Source organism: Artibeus jamaicensis, unplaced genomic scaffold, assembly GCF_021234435.1.
Source record: "Artibeus jamaicensis isolate MK-2021 breed Jamaican fruit bat unplaced genomic scaffold, CSHL_Jam_final contig_585, whole genome shotgun sequence".
NCBI lineage: Eukaryota > Metazoa > Chordata > Mammalia > Chiroptera > Phyllostomidae > Artibeus > Artibeus jamaicensis.
The window spans coordinates 4,413,037-4,435,036 of NW_026521894.1; the positions used below are offsets into that span (position 1 = coordinate 4,413,037).

A 22,000-nucleotide genomic window follows, 5' to 3' on the forward strand; every position below is an offset into this window, starting at 1 on the left:
AAGAATGGCTGGCTGTGTGGGAACTTATATTCATACCTCTAGGTTCCTTAATTGTTTACTAGTGAAATTTTATAAGAGTAGCCAAGGATGATTCAGAAATGAATAAAGCAATAGAAAAAAGACTATTATTAATTATCTATCTTTACACTTACATCTGATGTCAAAACTTTATCAGCTATCTCTTCCAATATAGTCTTAGAACCATGTCTTTTTTCTTTAATAGAGAAAAGTTACCTTTTTCAGAGTACTCATAAAACCTTTCAGTCTCTCTAAATTTATATTTTCCCTCAAATTATCTACTTATAAATTTATCTCCTCATCTAAACTATAAGAGGAATTATGTCTTTTACTAAAAATGTTTTCCTGAATTCAATTTCATTCTAGGACAGGTAGAGAATGACTGGTTCTCAGATGAGGTCTGATGATTATGTCAGAAAGCACTGTGGAGGAGTTCCGGCCAAGATGGAGGCATAGGTAGATATACTGTGCCTCCCTCCTTGCACAACCAAAATAAGAACAACAACAAATTTAAAAACAAAAATAACCAGAACTGCCAGAAAATGGAACTGTATGGAAGTCCAACAACCAAGGAGTTCCACAAGACATATTCATCCAGACCAGTAGGAAGGGCGGAGTCAGGTGGCCGGGCAGAGAGGGGTCAGTGCAAAAAGAGTGGTGGCTGGCAGACCCAGTGAGGCAGTGGATTGTGCAGGGGCCCAGCGCACAAGGTGGCCGGCGAACTGGGCAGTCCCACATTCGCATGCAGATAAACCAGGCGAAATTGAAGAACGAGACAGATGGTGCAACCCAGGGTCCCAGCGCCAGTAAATAAAGCCTCGAACCACCAATTGAAAACACCTGTGGGCGTTGAGGTGCCAGGAGAGACTCCCAACCTCACAGGAGAGTTCATTTAAGAGACCCACAGGGTCCTAGATGGTACAACACAAGCCAACCAATATGGGAATCATAACCAGAAGAGCCCAGTTTGCTTGGGGGAAGCAGGGGAAGTGACTAAAATCCGGTAGAGAGTGGAGCAAGTGCCATTGTACCCTCTCAGACCCCTCCCCCCCACACAGCATCACAACCCAGTGATGTGTGTTGCCCCGCCCTGGTGAACACCTAAGGCTTCGCCTTTTACAACGTAGCAGGTGCATCAAGACAAAAAAAAAAAGAGGCACAAACAAAAGAACAGATCAAAGCTCCAGAAAAAATACAGCTAAGAGACAAAGAGATAGCCAACCTATCAGACGCACAGTTCAAAACACTGGTGATCAGGATGCTCACAGAATTGGTTGAATGTGGTCATAAAGTAGATGAAAAAATGAAGGCCATCCTAAGTAAAATAAAGGAAAATGTACAGGGAACCAATAGTGATGGGAGGGAAACTGGGATTCAAATCAACAGTGCAGACTAGAAAAAAGAAAGAAACAGCCAATCAGAAAAGAATGAAGAAACAAGACTTTTTAAAAATGAGGAGAGGCTTAGGCATCTCTAGGACATCTTTAAATGTTCCAACATCGAAATTATAAGGGTACCAGAAGGAGAAGAGGAAGAGCAACAAGTGGAAAAATTATTTGAACAAATAATAAAGGAAAATTTCTCCAATCTGTCAAAGAAAATAGACTTCCAGGAAATCCAGGAGGCTTCAGAGAGTCCCAAAGAAGTTGGACCCAAGGAGGAACAGACGAAAGCACATCATAATTACATTAGCCAAGATTAAAATGAAGGAGAGAATTGTAGAAGCAGCAAGAGATAAAAGGACAGTCACCTACAAAGGAGTTCCCATCAGACTGTCAGCTGATTTTTCAAGAGAGACCTTACAGGCAAGAAGGGGATGGAAAGAGGTATTCCAAGTCATGAAAGGCAAGGACCTCCATCCAAGATTGCTCTATCCAGCAAAGCTTTCATTTAGAATGGAAGGGCAGATAAAGTCAAGTTAAAAAAGTTCGCCCTGGCTGGTGTGGCTCAGTGGATTGAGTGCGGGCCTGCGAACCAGACAATCACGGTTCGATTCCCAGTCAGGGCACATACCGGGGTTGCAGGCCGATTCCCTGCAGGCCAGTTCCCAGCAGGGGATGCACGAAAGGCAACCATACATTGATGTTTCTCTCCCTCTCTCCTTCCCTTCCCCTCTAAAGATAAAAAAAAAAAGTTCATCATCTTCAAGCCCTTATTATATGAAATGTTAAAGGGCCTTATCCAAGAAAAAGAAGATAAAAAACATATACAATAAAATGACAGCAAACTCATAATTTTTAACAACCACACCTAAAACAAAAACAAAGCAAACAGCTAGAACAGGAACAGAACCACAGAAATGGAGATCACATGGAGGATTAGCAAGAGGGGAGTGGGAGGAGGAGAGATGGGGAGAAGGTACAGAGAATAAGTAGCATAGATGGTAGGTAGAAAATAGACAGAGGGAGGGTAAGAATAGTATAGGAAATGTAGAAGCTAAAGAACTTATAAGTATGACACATGGACATGAACTAAAGGGGAGAATGTGGGTGGGAGGGGGGTGGAAGGGAGTGAAGAGGGGAAAATGGGATAAGTGTAATAGAATAATCAAAATATATTTTAAAAAGATATAGTAAGGAGGAAAGCACAGCATATAACACTGTACCAGTCTTAACAATAAAAATACTATGTATAGAGAGGAAGGGATAAAGGATGACAGTACAGTGTCAGGTGTGGTCCTTGGACTCCTGGGGTCATGGGTGATTTAAATTTTGCAGTTTTTGCTTTTCTGTAATTTTCAGAAGCTTCTGCATTAAATGTGTGTCAAACTGCTATTTCTAAAAAAAAAAAAGAAAGCAAGCGAGCACTGTGGAGTCCTGCTCACAGGTGTGAACACCCTAAGTTTTGATTTCATTTCCTGAACCAGGTGACAATCCTGCCACTCTTCCTTGTCAATTCACTACCAGGGAACTTGATATAACAAGAGCCTACCTAAATTCTGCTTTACAGTTTTGTGACTGAAATAGTGGGCTGGTCTACCTTGGCTGCTAGAAATACATTTTTTTGCTCTAGGAAATAATGTAAATTGCACTGTTTACTAACTGCATTACTAACTGCAAATTGCAGTAATTCAAAATACAACATTGGTGAAATGTACATTTTTCTAATACATTGTTTTTGTCTTTCAGTAAAGTTCAATCACTTCACTTCTAGTAAGAGACTTCCTATACGGGTGAGACTCAAGCTCTGAGAGACTCTACCACTGATAGCACACACCTGAGCCTACCACAAATACAAGGCTGGTACGAGTGGCACAGGACATGGTAGACTATTATGGACCAAATGTTTGTGTCTCCCCCTGACCCCAAGGGTGTCTACATTCGGAGATGGGGCCTCAATGGAAGTACAGTTAAGTGAGGTCATAAGGGTGGACAATCTGGCAGGATTAGTGTTGTTATAAGAAGAGACACAGGAAGCCCACACTCCCAACGCAAGCACCGGAAAGGCCATGGAAGGACATAGTGAGAAGGTCATCCTCTGTAAGCCAAGAGAGCCCTCCACAGAAATTAAATTGGCCAAAACTTTGATCTCAGACTGTAAGAAAATACATTTCTGTTGTTTATGCCACCCAGCCTGTGGTATTTCATCATGGCAGACAAGTACACCAATGCATAATACTAGCCAGTTGAGTTTGGAGGCTGGGAATGTGGCTTATTATTTTTTTTTTAGTTTTTAAAAATATTTTATTTATTTTTTAAAAGATTATTTACTTATTTATTTTTATTTTATTTAATTATTGCTCAAGTACAGTTTTCTGTCTTTTATTTCCCCCTCAGCCCCCCCGCCCAGTGCTCCCCACCTCCCTCCCATTTCCACCCCCCTTAGTTTCTGTCCATGTGTCCTTTATACTAGTTCCTGTAAATCCTTCCCCTTTGCCCCTGAGATTCTCTGCCATCTCCCCTCTGGTCACTGTCAGCCTGTTCTCTATTTCAGTGTCGTCGTTTTCATTTTGCTTGCTTGTTTGTTTTGTTGTTTAGCTTCCTGTTAAAGGTGAGATCATGTGGTATTTGTCTTTCACCGCCTGGCTTATTTTACTCAGCATAATGCTTTCTAGTTCCATCCATACTGCTGCAAAGGGTAGGAGCTCCTTCTTTCTTTCTGCTGCATAGAATTCCATTCTGTAAATGTACCACTGTTTTTTGAATGTGGCTTATTTAATTTGTACCCTAAGTGCCTAGCACGTTTGGCATATACTGAGGAGGTGCTGTAGGCCCAAACCTCAGCTCTACCTCTTATTAGCAAGTTGCTTAACTTCTATAAAAATCAATTTTTCACTTGTAAAATTAAACTTGTTTGAGAGGATTAACTAATACAATATATATAAAATAACACAGTACCTTAGGTATTCAGTATATTGTATCTATTATTATTTCTTGATGAAAGAGAATGCTTTATAACAATAAAACATTTTAAAGCAAGAGACTAAAACCACAATATTTTAAAGCATTTTTACCATCTTGAGGCAAGTTAAAATAAACAACCAGCTGAAGAAGACCTGTATAACCCCGATACGAGAAGTTTCTCCAAAGGAAATAACCAGAGGCATAAAGTTTTAGACACAACACAACAATACTCACCTGAAGCACTTAGGAAAATGAAAAAAAAAAAAAAATCCTGATGTCCAAAAATAGGAGAGTACGAAGTTAAATGAGGGTACATCTAATATAATGCATGACACAGAAGAGAGTATAATTTTATTTTAAACAGTCCACCTACTTGCTGAGCCACCCTACACTTACCCACACACTCATCTGTTCGCCTGTCTATAGCCCCCTCAGGAACTCGAACAAAACAGGCTCACACCTGGGATAGTGGGATTATGGATTAAGTATTTTTTTAAAGAATTTATTTATCTTTAGAGGGGAAGGGAAGGAGAGAGGGAGAGAAACATCAATGTATGGTTGCCTTCTGTGTGTCCCCTGCTGGGAACTGGCCGGCAACCTAGGCATGTGCACTGACTGGGAATCGAACCGTGGTTGCTTGATTCCCAGACCCACGCTCAATCCACTGAGCTACACTAGCTAGGGCCTGGATTAAGTATTTTTTCTTTATTCCTCTTTGAATTTTCCATGCATGAGTCTCACTGGCTTTATTTTTTCCAAGTATAAATTAAAAAATTCAAATTCAGAAGTAAAAGTACAATTTTTTTCCTTTACAAAAGCTTAGAGTTTGCTGTATAACCTTTTCGGGCCTCGTCTTATGTGTTGTACTACCTCTATACCAACAAAAACTATTAAAAATGTAAATAGGCATGAAACACCTTTACTACATTTGCATTTTTACAGTTCAGACTCACAGTTCCCTTCTACTACCCAGCTATGTTGGGAGGGAATTTGGAAAATCCAGTTATATTGTAATCTCTAATAAAATATTTGAAGTGACTGAAATGTGTGTGTATAAAAAAACTCGCTATTCCTGCCCTGACCGATGTGGCTTGGCTGGGTGTCATCTCACAAAATGAATGATTCCTGGTCAGGGCGCATGCCTGGGTTGTGGGTTTGGTCCCTGGTCATGGTGCTTCAAGAGGAAACAGATCAATGTTTCTCTCCGTGTCTTTCTCCATCCTTTACCCTCTCTCTAAAAATAAACAAATGAAATCTTTACAGAATTTTCATAATTCCAAAAGAAACCCTCAAAAGAGAAAGACTGACACTATAGGATTTGTGCATCTGTCCTCCATCTGATCTCTTTGTCACCTGGGGGTCTCAGTTACTGCTCAGAGTTGGGTGACTTTCTTAGAAAGGTGCTATTTTTTGAAACATCCCAAACCAACATTTCAACAAAAACCCAGGGTTTTACTGACAGTTTTAAGTTGAGGACTTCAGGGCAGGAAGGAGAAGGGAAATCTCTTGAGATGCACAATACCCGCCACCAACTGATCACAGAAATGAATGAGCAGTATGTGCAGTAGGAAGCACTTCCTTGAAGACAACAAAGGCCTGTTATAGTAGTAAACACAGATGAAGCAATATGAAAAACAAAGGAACTGTACTTCTGTCTCGACAGGTTGGTGGGTGTATGCATTTATTGGTGGGCCCCATGAAAGAGGTACCAGGGAGGGAAAAGGGGTAAGCATTTTTTGCTGATATAAATGAAACAGTCCACAAATAAGACCAGTGGAGGTTCACAGCCTAAGTGCCAAAGCAGCTCAGCTAGTGTGGGTGGCCAGTTCTCAAGTGGCGCTGCTCTTCCTACAAATGCAACTACACCATCTAGCTACTATCTATATCTCACAAAATCATTCATTTCCTGTCTGTTTCCTAGTTACGGTAACAATCACAAGCTTTAAAAATAGCTTGCCCTATATAACACACCAGACAGTGCCCAATTTGATTTTAGGCCTGATGCCCTCATAGAGAAGATTTTAGCAGACTGCAATTTAGTTTTCTTCAAGGGACTTGTATCTTAAAAATAAATAATGTTGTCCCAGTTTATGTGTAAATTTCTGGGTAAGAATGGCGTAGCAGCAGTTTGTGAGGTTATCGAACATGCTAGGCAACCACAGGAGAGAGAAGAAAAGACCGTCCACAGGAAGTGGTGTTCTCAGGGGCATGGGCTCTAGCTCCTTCTGTTCAAAAACTCGGCTCAACACCTGTTTGTGACAGCCTCGCATCAAGCTAGACTCATTATGTAGCTTCTGACCCAGCTCTATGTCCAGAGCTCCCTACTTCTGATAATAGTACTCACCCTTCCCATCTTGTAGGCTCAAAATACTATTATCACTTTGCACTTCTCTCTGGACCCTAATATTCTATCAAGTTTCTCTGTATAATCTCATTTGTATCATCCCCTTCTCCCCAGTTTCATGAGCACTATCCTAATTCAGGCCTTCATTGCTCCCCCCCACTGGATACAGGTGCTAACCTTCGTTGTCCTTGTCATCAGACTCTCCCCTAACCAATGCATTCTGTGTACCCTTCTGGGTTAATTTCTTAAGTACAACACAGATCACAGTGCTTCTTTGGTTAAAAACTTCAACTGTTTTGGGGACTTCTGCCAAGATGGAGGCGTAGGTGGAAACACTTTGCTTCCTCACACAACCAAATCTAAAAACAACAAAGTTTTAACAACAATAAACGCAACCAAACCACAGAAAATTGAACAATATGAAGTTCGAAAATAACGAACTGCTCAGCTAAACCAGTGAGAGGGGTGACCCAGCCAGCAGCAGAGCTGGTCAGGCAAAAAAGATCCCCTGACACAGGTGGCCCGCAGGCAGCCGAGGGCGCAGATCCCAGATGCAGGGTAGCTACTGGCGGACCCAGGGAAGGTGCTGCGTGGCTGGCTGTCTGCAGTCTCGTATTTGCCCACAGATAAACCAGTGAAGAGACGAGTATTGAGACAGACCTAGCAGGCCTTGGTGCAGGGCAGCGGGCTCGCACATTTGCACTCATATAAACAGGCGGGGGCTAGCGGTGAGGTGGACTGGGCGAGCAGAGAGGACCGCCATTGCTCCTTCTCTGACCCCGCCCCCACATACAGCGTCACAAACCAGTGACCAGGCTGGCCCCGCCCTGGTGAACACCTAAGGCGCATCTCCTCATACGTAACAGGCACAAACAGATCAAAACATGGCTCAAGAACAACTCAGAGCCCTAGAGCCAATAAATGTAAGTGATGAAGAAATAGCCAAATTTTCCGATGCACAGTTCAAAACACTGGTGATCAGGATGCTCACAGAACTAGTTGATTTTAGCCACAAATTAGAGGAACATATGAAGGCTAAACTAATCGAAATGAATGGAAATGTACAAGAAACCAATAATAATGGAAAGGAAACTGGGACTCAAATCAAGGGAGCAGACCAGAAGGAAGAAAAAAATGACTAAACAGAAAAATATGAAGAAACAAGAATTCAAAAAAATGAGAGGCTTAGGAACCTTCAGGACATCTTTAAACATTCCAACATCCAAATTATAGGAGTACTAGAAGAAGAAGAGGAACAGTCACGAGTGGAAACCTTATCTGAACAAATAATAAAGGAGAACTTCCCCATTCTGGCAAAGGAAATAGACTTCCAGGAAATCCAGGAAGCTCAGAGTCCCAAAGAAGTTGGACCCAAGAAGGAACACACCAAGGCACATCAGAATTACATTAGCCAAGATTAAAATGAAGGAGATAATTCTAGAAGCAGCAAGACATAAGGGGACAGTCACCTACAAAGGAGTTCCCATCAGACTGTCAGCTGATTTCTCAAAAGAGACCTTACAGGCAAGAAGGGGCTGGAAAGAAGTATTCCAACTCATGAAAGGCAAGGACCTCCATCCAAGATTGCTCTATCCAGCAAAGCTTTCATTTAGAATGGAAGGACAGATAAAGTGCTTCTCAGATAAGACCAAATTCAAGGAGTTCATCATCACCAAGCCCTTATTATATGAAATGTTAAAGGGACTTACCTAAGAAACAGAAGATAAAAAAGATGAACAGTGAAAGGACAGCAAACTCACAGTTATTAACAACCACACCTAAACAAAAGCAAATTAAGAGGGCAGCTAGATCAGGAGTGAACCATAGAAATGAAGATCACATGGAGGGTTAGCAACAGGGGAGTGGGAGAAAGAGAAGGGGGGAGAAGGTACAGAAAATAAGTAGTATAGACCGTAGATAGAAAATGGACAGGGGGGAGGGTAAGGATAGTATGTGAAATATAGAATCTAAAGAACTTGAGACACGTGTTCATGAACTAAAGGGGGGGAATGGTGGGGGAGGGGTGTGCAGGGTGGAGGGAAATGAAAGGGGGAATAGAACAAATGTAATGGCATAATCGATAAAATTAAAAAAAAATAAAGCATAAGTGGTAGATACAAAATAAAGAGGGGGCAGCATAAACATAATATAGAAAATGGGGAAACCAAAGAACTGATGTGTATGACCCACGGACATGAACTAAGGAGGGTGGGAATGATGGTAGGAGGGGGGGAGCTTGGTGGGGGGAGGATAAGAGGGAGATAAAATTGGGCAACTGTTAGCAACATAATCAATAAAATATACTTTAAAAAAGAAAAAAAAAACTTCAACTGTTTCATAGTGCTCTGAAAAAGTCCATTTGAAAAAACTCTCTTTGTGATACTGAACACATTCCTACACTGAGAATCCAAGCCTACAGAAAAAACCTGCAGCCCTCGGCTTGCCATTCAAAGCTAAACTACTCATCTTTATTTCATACAACCCCCTACACAGCCCCTTTCCTCAGGCACACTGAACTACTGCTCTGACTTAGATGGACCTAGTCTTTCCTGATGTCTGCTGTTGCTCAGGATTTCCCCTTTACTCAGGTATCACACCCTAGTCTCCATCCACCCAGACTGTGCACACCTCTCAATGGCCAGTTCTGACGGTTAACCCAAAGACTTTCCTGTTCAAACCAGCTAAAATCAACTCCTCTCTGTTTCCTTCTAGTCTTGTAGCACTTTGATTTGTATTTCTTTAAAGGGCCAATTATTCTATAAACCAATAATGAAGGATTAGAAGGAGAAATTAAGAAAATACTCCATTTATAATTAAATGAAAAAGCATTAAAATACCTAGGAGTAAATTTAATCAAAGAAGTGCAAGACCTGTACTCTGAAAACTGTAAGATACTGAAGACAGAAACTGCTCTGGCCATGTAGCTCAGGTGACTAGAGCATCATCCCATACCCCAGGGCACACACAAAAACAACCAATGAGTGCATCAATAAGTAGAACAACAAATCAATGTCTCTGTCTCTTTCTCGCCCACTTACTTTCTCTCTAAAAGCCAATAAATTTTTTTTTGGAAAAAAAAAAAAAGAAGAAATGGAAGAGAATACAAATAAATGAAGCATATACCATGCTCATGGAATAGAAGAATCAGTACTGTTAAAATGTCCTTACTACCTAAAGCAATATGTAGATTAAATGCCAACCCTATTCAAACACCAATAGTGGTCTTCTCAGAATTAGAATAGCTAATCCTAAAAGACTCTATATAGCCAAAGAAACCTTGAGAAAGAACAAAGTGGGTCATATAATGCTCCCTGATTATAAAATATTACAAATCTACAATAATCAAAACAGTATGGTATGGGCACAAAGACATATATAGATCAATGGAACAGAAGCAAGAGCCTGGAAGTAAATCCTCTAATAAGTAAATAAAATGACTTAACAGTCAATTAATCTATGAAAAGGAGGGAAGGATACACAATGGGATAAAGACAATCTCTTCAATAGTGGTGTTGGGAAAACTGGACAGATATATAAAAAAATGAAACTGGACCACTTTCTTACATTGGATAAAAATATAGACTCAAAACAGGTTAAAGATTTTAAATCTTTAAGATCTGTAAGATCTGAAACCATAAAACTACTAGAAGAAAATATAGGCAGTCAATTCTCTGACATTGGTCTCAGCAATATCTTTTTGGATATGTCTCCTCAGGCAAGGACAACAACAACAAAAAATAAAGAAATGGGACTACATTGATTTAAAAAAGTTTCTGCACAGTGAAAGAAACTAACAATAAAATAAAAGACAACCTACTCAATGGGAAAGGATATTTGCCAATGGTACATCTGGTAAGAAGCTACTATTCAAAACATGAAGGAACTTAAACAGTTGAATGGGGGAAAAAATAAGACAATCCAATAAAAAATGGGCAAAGGACCTGAGGAGACACTTCTCCAAAGAGGACACACAGATGGCCAAAAGATATACAAACATATGCCCAACATCACTAATCATCAGGAAAATGCAAATCAAAACTATAGTGAGATATTACCTCACACCTGTCAGAATGGCTATCATTAAAAGTCAAGCAATAACAAGTGCTAGTGAAGATGTGGAGAAAAGGGAGCCCTCATGCACTGTTGGTGGGATTATAAACTATGGAGACACCATGGAAAACAGTATAGACGTTCCTCAAAAGATTACAAACAGAGCTGACATATCTCATTCAGCAATACCACTTCTGGGTGTGTATCTGAAGAAACCCCAAACCCTAATTAAAAAAAATATATACACAGCCCTATGTTCACTGCAGCATTTACAATAGCCAGGGCATAGCAGCACCCTATGTGTCCATCAACAGATGAATGAATAAAGAGAATGTGCTATATATATAGACAATGACATATTATTCAGCAATAAAAGGAATGACACCTTACCTATTTGTGGCAACATGGATGTACCTAGAAGATATTATGTTAAGTGAAATAAGTCAGACAAAGACAAATATGGTATGATTTCACTTACATGTGGAATCTGTAAAAATCAAAAGTTCAGAAACAAAACAAAACAAAACCAACTCACAGATACAAAGAACAAGATGATGGTTGCCAAAGGGGAGGCAGCTGGTGGAGGGGTAAAAAAAAGTAAAGGACCAATTATAGTTTATCAATTTATTCAGTACCTGGTACACTGTCTTTAGTTATGTATCATGTCTTTTCTGCTAGATTATAAACTTGGAGGCAGAATACACATCTACTCAAATTTTTATAACCTAAACAGTCTAAAAAGATAGGAACCCAATATTTACTAAGTACCTAAAATTTGGCTGGAACTCCACATACACCATCTTACTTACTCCTCACAATAGTCTCATATTATATAAAAGAAAACAGGATCGAAGAAGTGAGTCACCATGCCCAAGTTCACAAGCTAGTAACAAACAAAGTCTACTTTGAACACACTCCAAGACCTGCCCATTTCTATGAGCCTTTGTACATCACATGAGACTAAGTATATAAAACACATATTAGAAGTAAATATCCACTAAATGAGAGAAGCTGTCACCTTCCACTTCCTAAAAGCCACCTTTGTGTAGTGTCTCAGGAGAAACTTATCTCCTGTAAGCAGGTCTAAACGGGATAAAAAAGATGTTTAACTGACCGAAAAGACAGCTTGTCCTTGTGTAGGGGCAGCACATGCTGTGGAAAAACACAATCAACAGACAAAGCCCAATTCAGCACCATATATATTTTTGTTTTCAGAATTACAATTTGTGTAAAAATATCCAAAACCTATGTGGGATCAAGAAACTTGAAGAGAGAACGACCTGGTTAAGGAAAGAGAGGAAAGATTTTGAAAGTGCACACAAGGCATGACAAGTTAGGTAACAGCTGTGATGATAAGACTGGGGTGAGAGTCACGTTTAGCCCTGAATACTGTTGTCAGGTTCTTCTGCACAAAAACTACACTCCTGAATGACTTGAGGAAATGACCAAATTCAACAAAATCCAAGTACAGCATCTGTGGACCAAACTGAAGTCTCCAGCCAATCTACGAGCTCAGAGTCTCTCAAACACATTCGTACCTTTGGAGTGTCAACACACTCTTCTTCCATAAATGCTGCTTCCCCCTGACAGCTGGATGCTGGAAATGAAAAGGCCTCCACATTGGATGCCTGTGGGAGGAGGGTAGATCGCATCAGGCGCAAGTTCGGTGAATGCGTGGTCACTGGGAAACCCACAGTTTGTGCCTGTAAATATGGCAAGAACAGAGCATTTGAGAATATTAATATTTTTATATTAATATGTAAATTTCTTGGATTAAAATAATTCTTCCTGGTACAATTAAAGGAGAAACTTTAATTGGAGTTATTGGAAACTCCAGAAAAGATTTGATGACATATATACATGGCACAGGTATTGATTTGAAGCAGTTCAGCAACTAATCAATCTAAGGCAGGTTGTAGAGAATTCCGTGCCTGTTCCATAATGAGGAACATGCATTCACAGAGATGACAAGAAAGCTGGTCTTTTTAAGGAGTCTCAGGGTGCTTTTTTAAAATAAAGATTTTATTTATTTATCTTTAGAGGGGAAGAGAAGGAAAGAGGGAGAGAAATATCAATGTATGGTTGCTTCTTGTGCATCCCCTGCTGGGAACTGGCCTGCAACCCAGGCATGTACCCTGACTGGGAATTGAACCATGATCCTTTGGTTCACAGGCCCGCACTCACCAGCCAGGGTTTTTTTACTAATAAAAAAAATAAAAAAAAAAAGATTTTATTTATTTTATTTTTTAGACAGTGGGAAAGGGAGGGATAAAGAGAGGCAGAGAAACATCAATATGTAGTTGCCTCTTGCGCACCCCATCCTGGAGACTTGGCCCCCAACCAGGCATGTGCCCTGACTGGGAATCAGACTGGTGACTCTTTGGTTTATAGGCTGGCACTCAATCCATTAAGCGACATCAGTCAGGACTGTTATTTATTTATTTTTCCAATTCAACAAGATTATATTGTCTACAATCTTAAATAGATTACCCTGGAAAGATATAAGAAAAGTCCCTGCACCTAGGAGCTCAAAATTGAACCAGGGATAGATACACACACCCACAACTAACTATAACAAAGTACACTGCAGCCGGTGCTATCTATCTATCTATCTATCTATCTATCTATCTATCTATCATCTATCTATCTATCCATCCATCCATCCATCCATCCATCCAACCATCCATCCATCCATCCATCCAACCATCCATCTATCCATCCATCCATCCTATCTGTTTGTCATTGTGTGAGGGGTGGGTGGGTAAGATGGTACATATTTCTAGGCAGGAGTTTGTGTGAAGAGGAAGAAAAAAGCAGCAGCAGCTACTTGGAGGTGACAAGAATGCCCTTCTTTCAAGGAAACACACAGCCTGAACACAGCTTGCTGGCCAGTGGAAAGAGAGATGCTTACTGAGGAGCAACTTAATGTTCCTGAAGTCAACCTACTACAGAAAGCTCCTGATGGTGTTAAGCCCATTCTTCGTATCTCCTTTGTTAAGAATGCTAAGTGAACAAGCATTACAAACTCTTCTTTTTTAAAAAATATCATTTAAAAAAGAATCTTCCTTTCTGACAGTGGGCAAGGATTGATTTTAAAGATGAGTTTGTTAGGTAATCCTTCCCCCCCCATCCTTTCAAAACCAGCAGAATAATTTATTAGATGCATTTTGCACACAACAGACATTGTAAAACATCTGAGGTACAACCATCATTCTAGTTTCTAAGAGGCAGAGGAATGGTCTATATTTTTTCTGCCATAATCACTTCAATGTGTATAAGGTGGCAAATTTTAAGTTCAAACAAATGGAAAAGGAACAAATTGTATGATGATAGCTTCTCCTCTCCCAACACCTGGGTTTAATTCCTGACTCTATCACTTAATAACTGTGCAAATTTCATTAGGTTACTTAACCCCTCTGAATCTTTTCTCCATCCCTAAAAAAGGGCACTGTACCTATTTCACAGTCAACTTAAGTGTAAAAGGTAACATGTAAAATACTTCACTCAGTAATGTTAATTCCTTCTTTTTTTCCTTTCTAAAGTCTTAAAATGATCACAAGAATTTAACATAGGAATTAGACTGCAAAGTGAATACACACTTTTGTTCTCAGATGCTGGCTAATGATTCCCAGTCAAAATTTCAGGTTGAGGGTTTTCCACAAGGGGGAGATATGTCAGAAATACACTTGTAGTTGAATATACTTTGAATATATTTAGAATATACCTGACATTTGGTATTCCAATATCATTGTGTATAATGCATAAGATAAAGAATAAAATAGCAATAGCTAAGTATTGGATTATTACATGGATGATAAAAACAGAAATAAATACATTGCACACTATTCTGAGTATAATAAAGAAATAGCTTTTCTTATATCATCATTTAGCAGGCTTATATCTTGGGCCACAGTTGAGACTATATAACTTTTTTTTTTCTTTAAAATTTTTATTTATTTTTAGAGAGGGGAAGGGAGGGAGAAAGAGAGGGAGAGAAACATGGATGTGTGGTTGCCTCTCACATGGCCCCACTGGGGATCTGGCCTGCAACCCAGGCAAGCATCCCGACTGGGAATCAAACCTGTGACCCTCTGGTTCGCAGGCCTGCGCGAATCAAACCTGTGACCCTCTGGTTCGCAGGCCTGCGCGCAATCCACTGAGCTATACTAGCCAGGCTAACTTTTTTTCCTTTCAAGTATTTCTTTCAAGTCAGTGGAAAAGCAGGGGGATTAGCTGGCACAGAAATTGTTTCGATCTTAAGTGCAGTACTTTTAAACTCTGTGTTTTTAACTGCAGAACTTTTCATTGTCAGCAAAGTGAAGAGTTGCTGTGTCAATGCAAGTTCAAGAACCTTTTCTATTAAGCACAATTTGAAATGTTTTGTTGTTTTTTATATGTTTAGAATGCTGAAATGTTTTTAAAGTTAAATAAACAATATTATATTAAACACACACACACACACACACACACACACACACACACACACACACACACACACACAAGTCCTGGAAGCAGAGAGTCCCAAACAAGATAAACCCAGAGGCCCACATCAAAACACATCATAATTAAAATGGGAAAGGTTAAAGACAAAGAGAGAATCTTAAAAGTAGCAAGAGAAAGACAATTACCTACAAGGGAGCTCCCATAAGGCTGTCAGCTGATTTCTCAACAGAAAAGAAATATTTCAGGCCAGAAGGAATTGACATGAAATATTCAGGTAAGGAAAAGCAAGGACCTACAACCAAGACTTACTATACCCACCAAGGCTATCATTTAAAACCGAAGGGGAAATAGAGTGTCCCGGGTAAGAAAAGTTATAGAAGTTTATTACCACCAAACCAATATTAAAATAAATGTTAAAGTGACTTTCTTAGGAAAAAAACAGGAAAAAAAGGGGGACATAATTATAAAGAATAAAATGGCAATAAATACATATCTTTCAATAATCACTTTATTTTTTGTCACTTTTAAAATTTTCATTTTAAAATATATTTTATTGATTATGCTATTGCAATTGTCCCAGTTTTCCCCGCTTTGCCCCTCTCCATGGCTTAAATGCTCCATTAAAAAAACACAGGGCAGTAGCCCTGGCTGCTGTGGATCAGTGGATAGAGTGCTGGCCTGTGAACGAAAGGGTCATGGGCCAGGTCCCCAGTTGGGGGCTTACGAGAGGCAACCACACATTGATGTTTGTCTCCCTTTCTTTCTTCCTCCTTTTCCCTCTCTCTAAAAAGAAATAAATAAAATCTTTAAAAAATAGGGTAGCTGAATGGGTAAGAAAAAAAGAGCCATATAGATGCTGTGTACAAGTGTGAAAGACACACAGACTAAAAGTGAATGGATGAAAAAGATATTTCACACAAATAAAAACAAAAAAGCTGGGGTTGCAATACTTATCTCAGAAAAAAATAGACTTTAAAATAAAGGCTATCTATTAAAAAAAGACAAAATGGACATTACATAATGATAAAAAATCAATCCAACAAGAGGATATAACCCTTGTAAACATGTATGTACCCAACATAAGAGCACCTAAATATATAAAGCATATCTTGATGGGCATAAAGGGAAAAATCAACAGAGATACAGTCCAATAGAGTGATAGTTGAAAACTCTTAACAACCCAACTGATACCAATGGAGAGATCTTCCAGACAGAAAATCAACAAAGAAACAGTGGCCTTAAATGACACATCAGACCAGACAGATTTGATATTCTCAGAGCATTTCACTCCAAAGCAGCAGAATATATATTCTTTTCAAGTGCACATGGGACATTTTCTAGGAATGACCACACGTTAGGACACAAAACAAGTCTCAGTAAATTTAAGAAGACTGATATCAAAACAAGCATCTTCTCCAACCACAATGGTGTGAAACTAGAAATTACTTACCAAAAAACAAACAAACAAACAAACAACAGCAAAAAACCACCCTGAAACATACACAAACACATGGAGGCAAAATAACATGTTACTAAACAATGAATTTGTTAACAGTGAAATCAAGGGCTTCCCTTTGCCTCCATTTGAGGCAAACGGAAATGGAAACACAGCATCCTAAAATCTCCAGGATACAGCAAAAGCCGTCCTAACAGGAAAATTCACAGCAATTTAAAAATTCATAGCAAATTTAGGCCTAGTTCAAGAAACAAAAAAAATTTCAAATAAACATTCTAACCTTACACTTAATGGAACTTAAAGAAGAACAAAGCCCAAACTGAGTAGGAAAAGGAAACAGTAAAGATTGGACTGCAAATACATGACATAGAGACTGAAAAGAAACAATACAAAAGATCGATGAAACCAAGAGCTTGTTTTTTGGATAAATAAGATTGACAAACCTTTAACCAGACTCATCAAGAAAAAAAGGGAATAAAATTAGAAATGAAAGATGAGAAATAACAACTGAGATCACAGAGACACAATAGACTGTAACAAAATTATTATACACCACTATATGCCAGCAAATTGGACAACGTGGGTGGAATGGATAAATTCCCAGAAACATACAGTCTTCCCAAACTGAATCAGGAAGAATCAGAACACTGGAACACTAATGAAATTGAAGCAGTAATCAAAATCTCCCAGTAAACAAAAGTCCAGGACGAGTTGGCTTCAGAGGTGAATTGTACCAAACATTCAAAGAAGAACTAACACCCACTCTTCCAAAAAATTCAGGAGGAGGAAAGATGCCCAAGAACTTTTTACATGGCCAGCATTATCCTAATTCCAAAACCAGACAAAGACACTATTGAAAAAGAAAATTATAGGCTAATATCCCTGATGAACACAGATGTAAAAATCCTCAACAAAATATTAGCAAACTGATTTCAGAAATACATTAACAAGATCATACAGTACAATCCAGTGGGATTTATCCCTGGGATGCAAGGCTGGTACAATATTCACAAATTAATGTGATCTACCGCATAAACAACATAAATACTCTCAGCAAAGTGAAAGGGAATAGAGGGAACATACCCCAACATAGTAAGGGCCACATATGACAAACCCACAGCTAATATCATACTCAATGAAGAAAAACTAAAGTGTTTCCATTAAGGTCAAGAATAAGGCAGGCTGCCCACTTTCACCACTCCTATTCAAGTAGTTCTGAAAGCTCTACCCACAGCATTCACAGAAGAGAAAGAAATAAAAAGCATCCAAACTAAAAAGTAAGAAGTAAAATTGTCATTATTTGTAGATGGCATGACACTGTATATAGAGAACCCTAAAGATTCCACCAAAAACTACTAGAATTGATAAATGAGTTCATTAAAGTAGCAGGATATCAAATAAATATTCAGAAATCAGTCACATTTTTATAAACCAACAGTGGCCTATCACAGGTGGAAACTAAGAAAACAACCCCATTTATAATTGCATTAAAAACCCCCCAACAACCTAGAAATAAATTTAACTAAAAGGTAAAAGACCTGTGCTTAGAAAATTATAAGACACTTGAGGAAGAAGCTGAAGATACAAATAAATAGAAGTGTACACTATGCTCATGGATAGGAAGAGTTAACATCATTATAATGTCCACATTACCCAAAGTAATCTATAGATTCAGCGCAATTCCTATCAAAATACCAATGGTGTTTTCCACAGAGCTGGAACAAATAATCCAAAACTTTATATGCAACCATAAAAGACTTTAAATAGCCACAGCAATCTTGAAAAAGAAGAACAAAATTGGAGTTCTCATGCTACCTCACATCAAACTATTTTAATAATCAAAACAGCATGGTGGTGGCATAAAAACAAATGTACAGATCATTGGAGCAGAACAGAGCACCCAGAAATAAACCCACACCTGTATGGTCAATTAATACATGACAGAGGAGGCAAGAACATACAGGGAGGTAAAGATACTCTTTTCAATAACTGGTGTTGGGAAAATTGGACAGATATATGCAAAAAAATGAAATGAGCACCTTCTTACACCATATATAAGAATAAACTCAAAATGAATTAAAGACTCACAACCATAAAACTCTTCAATCAGGCATTACTCTTAGCAATATTTTTTTTCTGATATATCTCCTCAGGCAAAGAAAACACACACACACAAAAATAAGCAAATGGGACTACACCAAAATAAAAAGTTATTTTACAGTAAAGGAAACCATCCACAACATAAAAAGACAACCCACTGAATAGGAGATGATATTTGCCAATCATACATCTGACAAGGGGTTAATATCCAAAATTTAGAAAGAACTCATACAACCTGACACCAAAAAAAAAAAGCCCCAAATATCCAATTAAAAATGGGCAGAGGTTCTGAACAGACATTGCTCCAAAGAGGACAGATGGTCAACAGACATATGAAAAAATGCTCAACATTACTTATCATTAGAGAAATGTGAATTAAACCACAATGAGGTATCTCCTCACACCTGTCATTAATAAACAACAAGTGTTGGCAAGGAGGTGGAGAAAAACAAAGACTCGTGCACTGCTGATAGAAAATGCAGATTGGTGGAAAACAGCATGGAGGTTCTTCAAAAAAATTGAAAAAGGATCTACTGTATGACCCAGCAATTCCACTTCTGGGTATATACATGAAGAAACCCAAAACACTAATTCAAAAGAATATATGCACCCATATATTCATTTTAGCATTATTTACAATAGCCAAACTATGGAAGCAACCCAAGTGCCCATAGATGAGTGGATAAAAAAGTGGTGGTACCTATATACAATGGAATATTACATGGCCATAAAAAGGAATAAAATCTTACCATTTACGATAGTATGGATTGACCAACTTTTTGGCATCGTGCTAAGTAAAATAAGTAAGTCAGAGAAAGACAAATACCAAATGATTTCGGTTATAGGTGGAACCTAAGAACAAAATAAATGAACGAACAAACAAAACTGAAACAGATTCAGAGATATCGAGAGCAGACTAATGGTTGCCAAAGGGTAGAGGGATTGGGGGAAAAAGATGAAGGGATTAAGAAGTACAAATCTGTAGTTAAAATACAGTAATGGGGATATAAAGTACAGCACAGGAAATATAGTAAATAATATGTTACAACTATGTATGGTGCCAGACGGCACTGGAAATATCAGGGGGCGCACTTTGTAAAGTGTGTGATTGTCTAACCACTACACTGTACACCTGAAACTGATACAAAGTAATACTGAATATAAACTGTAATTGAAAAATTAAAACAACAACAAATAAAATCTTGCCATCTGCAACATGGATGAACCCAGAGGGTATTGCGCTGAGTGAAATAAATCAGAGAAAGAAATATGCCGTATGCATTACTTATATGTGAAATCTAAAAAACAAAATAAATGAACAAGCAGAACAGAAACAGGCCCATAGATATAGAGAACATTGTGATCATTTCTACATGGGAAGGGGGTAGGTAGGGGTGAAAGGATTTAGAAGTACATACTGGTTGTTACAGGAGTCATGGGGATGTAAAGTACAGCGTAGGGAATACACTCACTAATACTATAATAACTATGTATGGTGTCAGGTTGGTAGTAGATTTATCGGGGTGATCCTCTGTAAGTTATACAATGTCTAATCATGGGTTGTACACCTGAAACTAATATAATATTGTATGTCAACTATAATTGTAAAAAAATAGGAAGGAGCTAAAACATTTGAAAAATCTAGTGAATGACAGGTGGAAACTTGAGGGAAAAGCAGAGCACAGAGGTTGAAATCCTAACCCTTTGTACTACAAGATGAAAAATGTGTCAACCACATGTGAATAGGCACATGCACAGATAAGACTATTGGCTAATGGGGTGTTACCTTGGCAACTGTTTGTTCAGCAATGGTGCTGGGCCGCCGCTGGCGGGCATCGAGCCTCTGCTCCACAGGAAAACTGCTCCTGTGTGATTTCAGGCGTTCCACCAACAAGTAATAAATGGCAGCGAAGTGATTGTAGCTCTTGTTCTGCAAAGACTGAAAAGAGAAAACAAGTGCTACAGGCCAAGAATTATAAAAACCAATCCAATGATCTATACCTTTCTAAAAAAAGATGGAAGAAATCACGTGTTCTTAAAAATAGAGTAACAAAGTATGTCTCAAAACGAAGGCTGCTCCAGAGTTTAGAATGACAGATCATTTCAAGTTTCTGGTGTTAATTATACAGAGCATGATACCTTTAACTGACTTGACTGGCCCTTGGACATTAATAAGATCCATTTATTTTTCTGCATTCAGAGCAAATGCCATCACTATCTCATGCAGACATTCCCCAATGCTGTCATATGGTCCCATCTCATAGTTGTAACTAAGGGGTAGTGAGGTCGGCTGGCAACCTGGGCTCAGAGGCTCTGATTCCACAGCTTCGACACAAGTCCAAACCGCTGCAGACTCTGAAGTGAGTGATTAAGGTCTTTGGGGAACTTTCTGTGATTATTTTGGGCTGGAGAATGACACTTGGATGCTAGATTGAGAGACACTGTGTCTCTGTTCTTAGGTAATTTTTTCCTCTTGTTTTTGCAGTCCTGCCCTCTAGCAACCTTGAAAATAAAGTTGCCTCCCAATTTTTCACACCTCTCATTGGCCAGATTTCCCATGGTACTAACGAAACAGGGAAACAAATGCTTCTTTGGCTTCTACTTCCACCTGACAGGCTGCATGCATGCCATGCAGTGTAGCTCGGAGGCAGAGCACTCTCAGCAAAAATCCCAGCCCAGAGGGCCTGCGCTCACAGCTGCTACTCTGCGTGTACTTCATGGACAAGGGCAGAAAAACATCACTGGGTGTATGATGAGCAAAGCGGAAAGCCAATCTTGTTTCACTTACAGCTACAAGGAAGGAAAAGACAGCACAGTTTGGAGCACTTAATATTCACAAGGGAACATTTAATATTTTCTTGTTATGGCTCCTCCTTAAAAGTACTGTTTTTTATTTTTATTTCTTTACTATTATGGAGGTATTAAAATATGTATATTTTGTTAGTATGCTAATTATTAAAGAAAGAAATAAAAGCGATGAGAAATTTCTCAGGTTCGAGACCTTCTCAGTTCTGTGGCCACAATGCTTCCATATGAGGAATCTACCTATTTCTGCCTCTTCAGCTTTTCCAATTCACAAGCTAAACCCAACAGGCTTTTCTACCATTCTTGTTTTCTGCTCAGCCCTCAGCCTTTTTCTGTAGCTGCATATTTATGTTCTGTATAATCTAATTTATTATCTATATGAAACTTTATATTTCATTTTAGAAGAAACTTGCTACTTTGTATTTGTCAAGCTTTCATCTT

General features: G+C 38.8%; 1 protein-coding gene across 2 annotated transcripts in view; it reads right to left on the reverse strand.

Moving 5' to 3' along the window:
- SIK2 (salt inducible kinase 2) overlaps positions 1-22,000 on the reverse strand; it is a 141,210-nt gene that overhangs the window by 11,778 nt on the left and 107,432 nt on the right. The window contains exons 8-9 of one of the 2 annotated variants that reach the window (XM_037136165.2): positions 20,541-20,693; positions 12,294-12,458 (exon numbers count right to left, since the gene is read on the reverse strand). In XM_037136165.2, coding sequence (XP_036992060.2) covers positions 12,294-12,458; positions 20,541-20,693 — 318 coding nt within the window. The remainder of the gene's footprint in view (positions 1-12,293; positions 12,459-20,540; positions 20,694-22,000) is intronic. The other variant, XM_037136166.2, reaches the window with a different exon arrangement.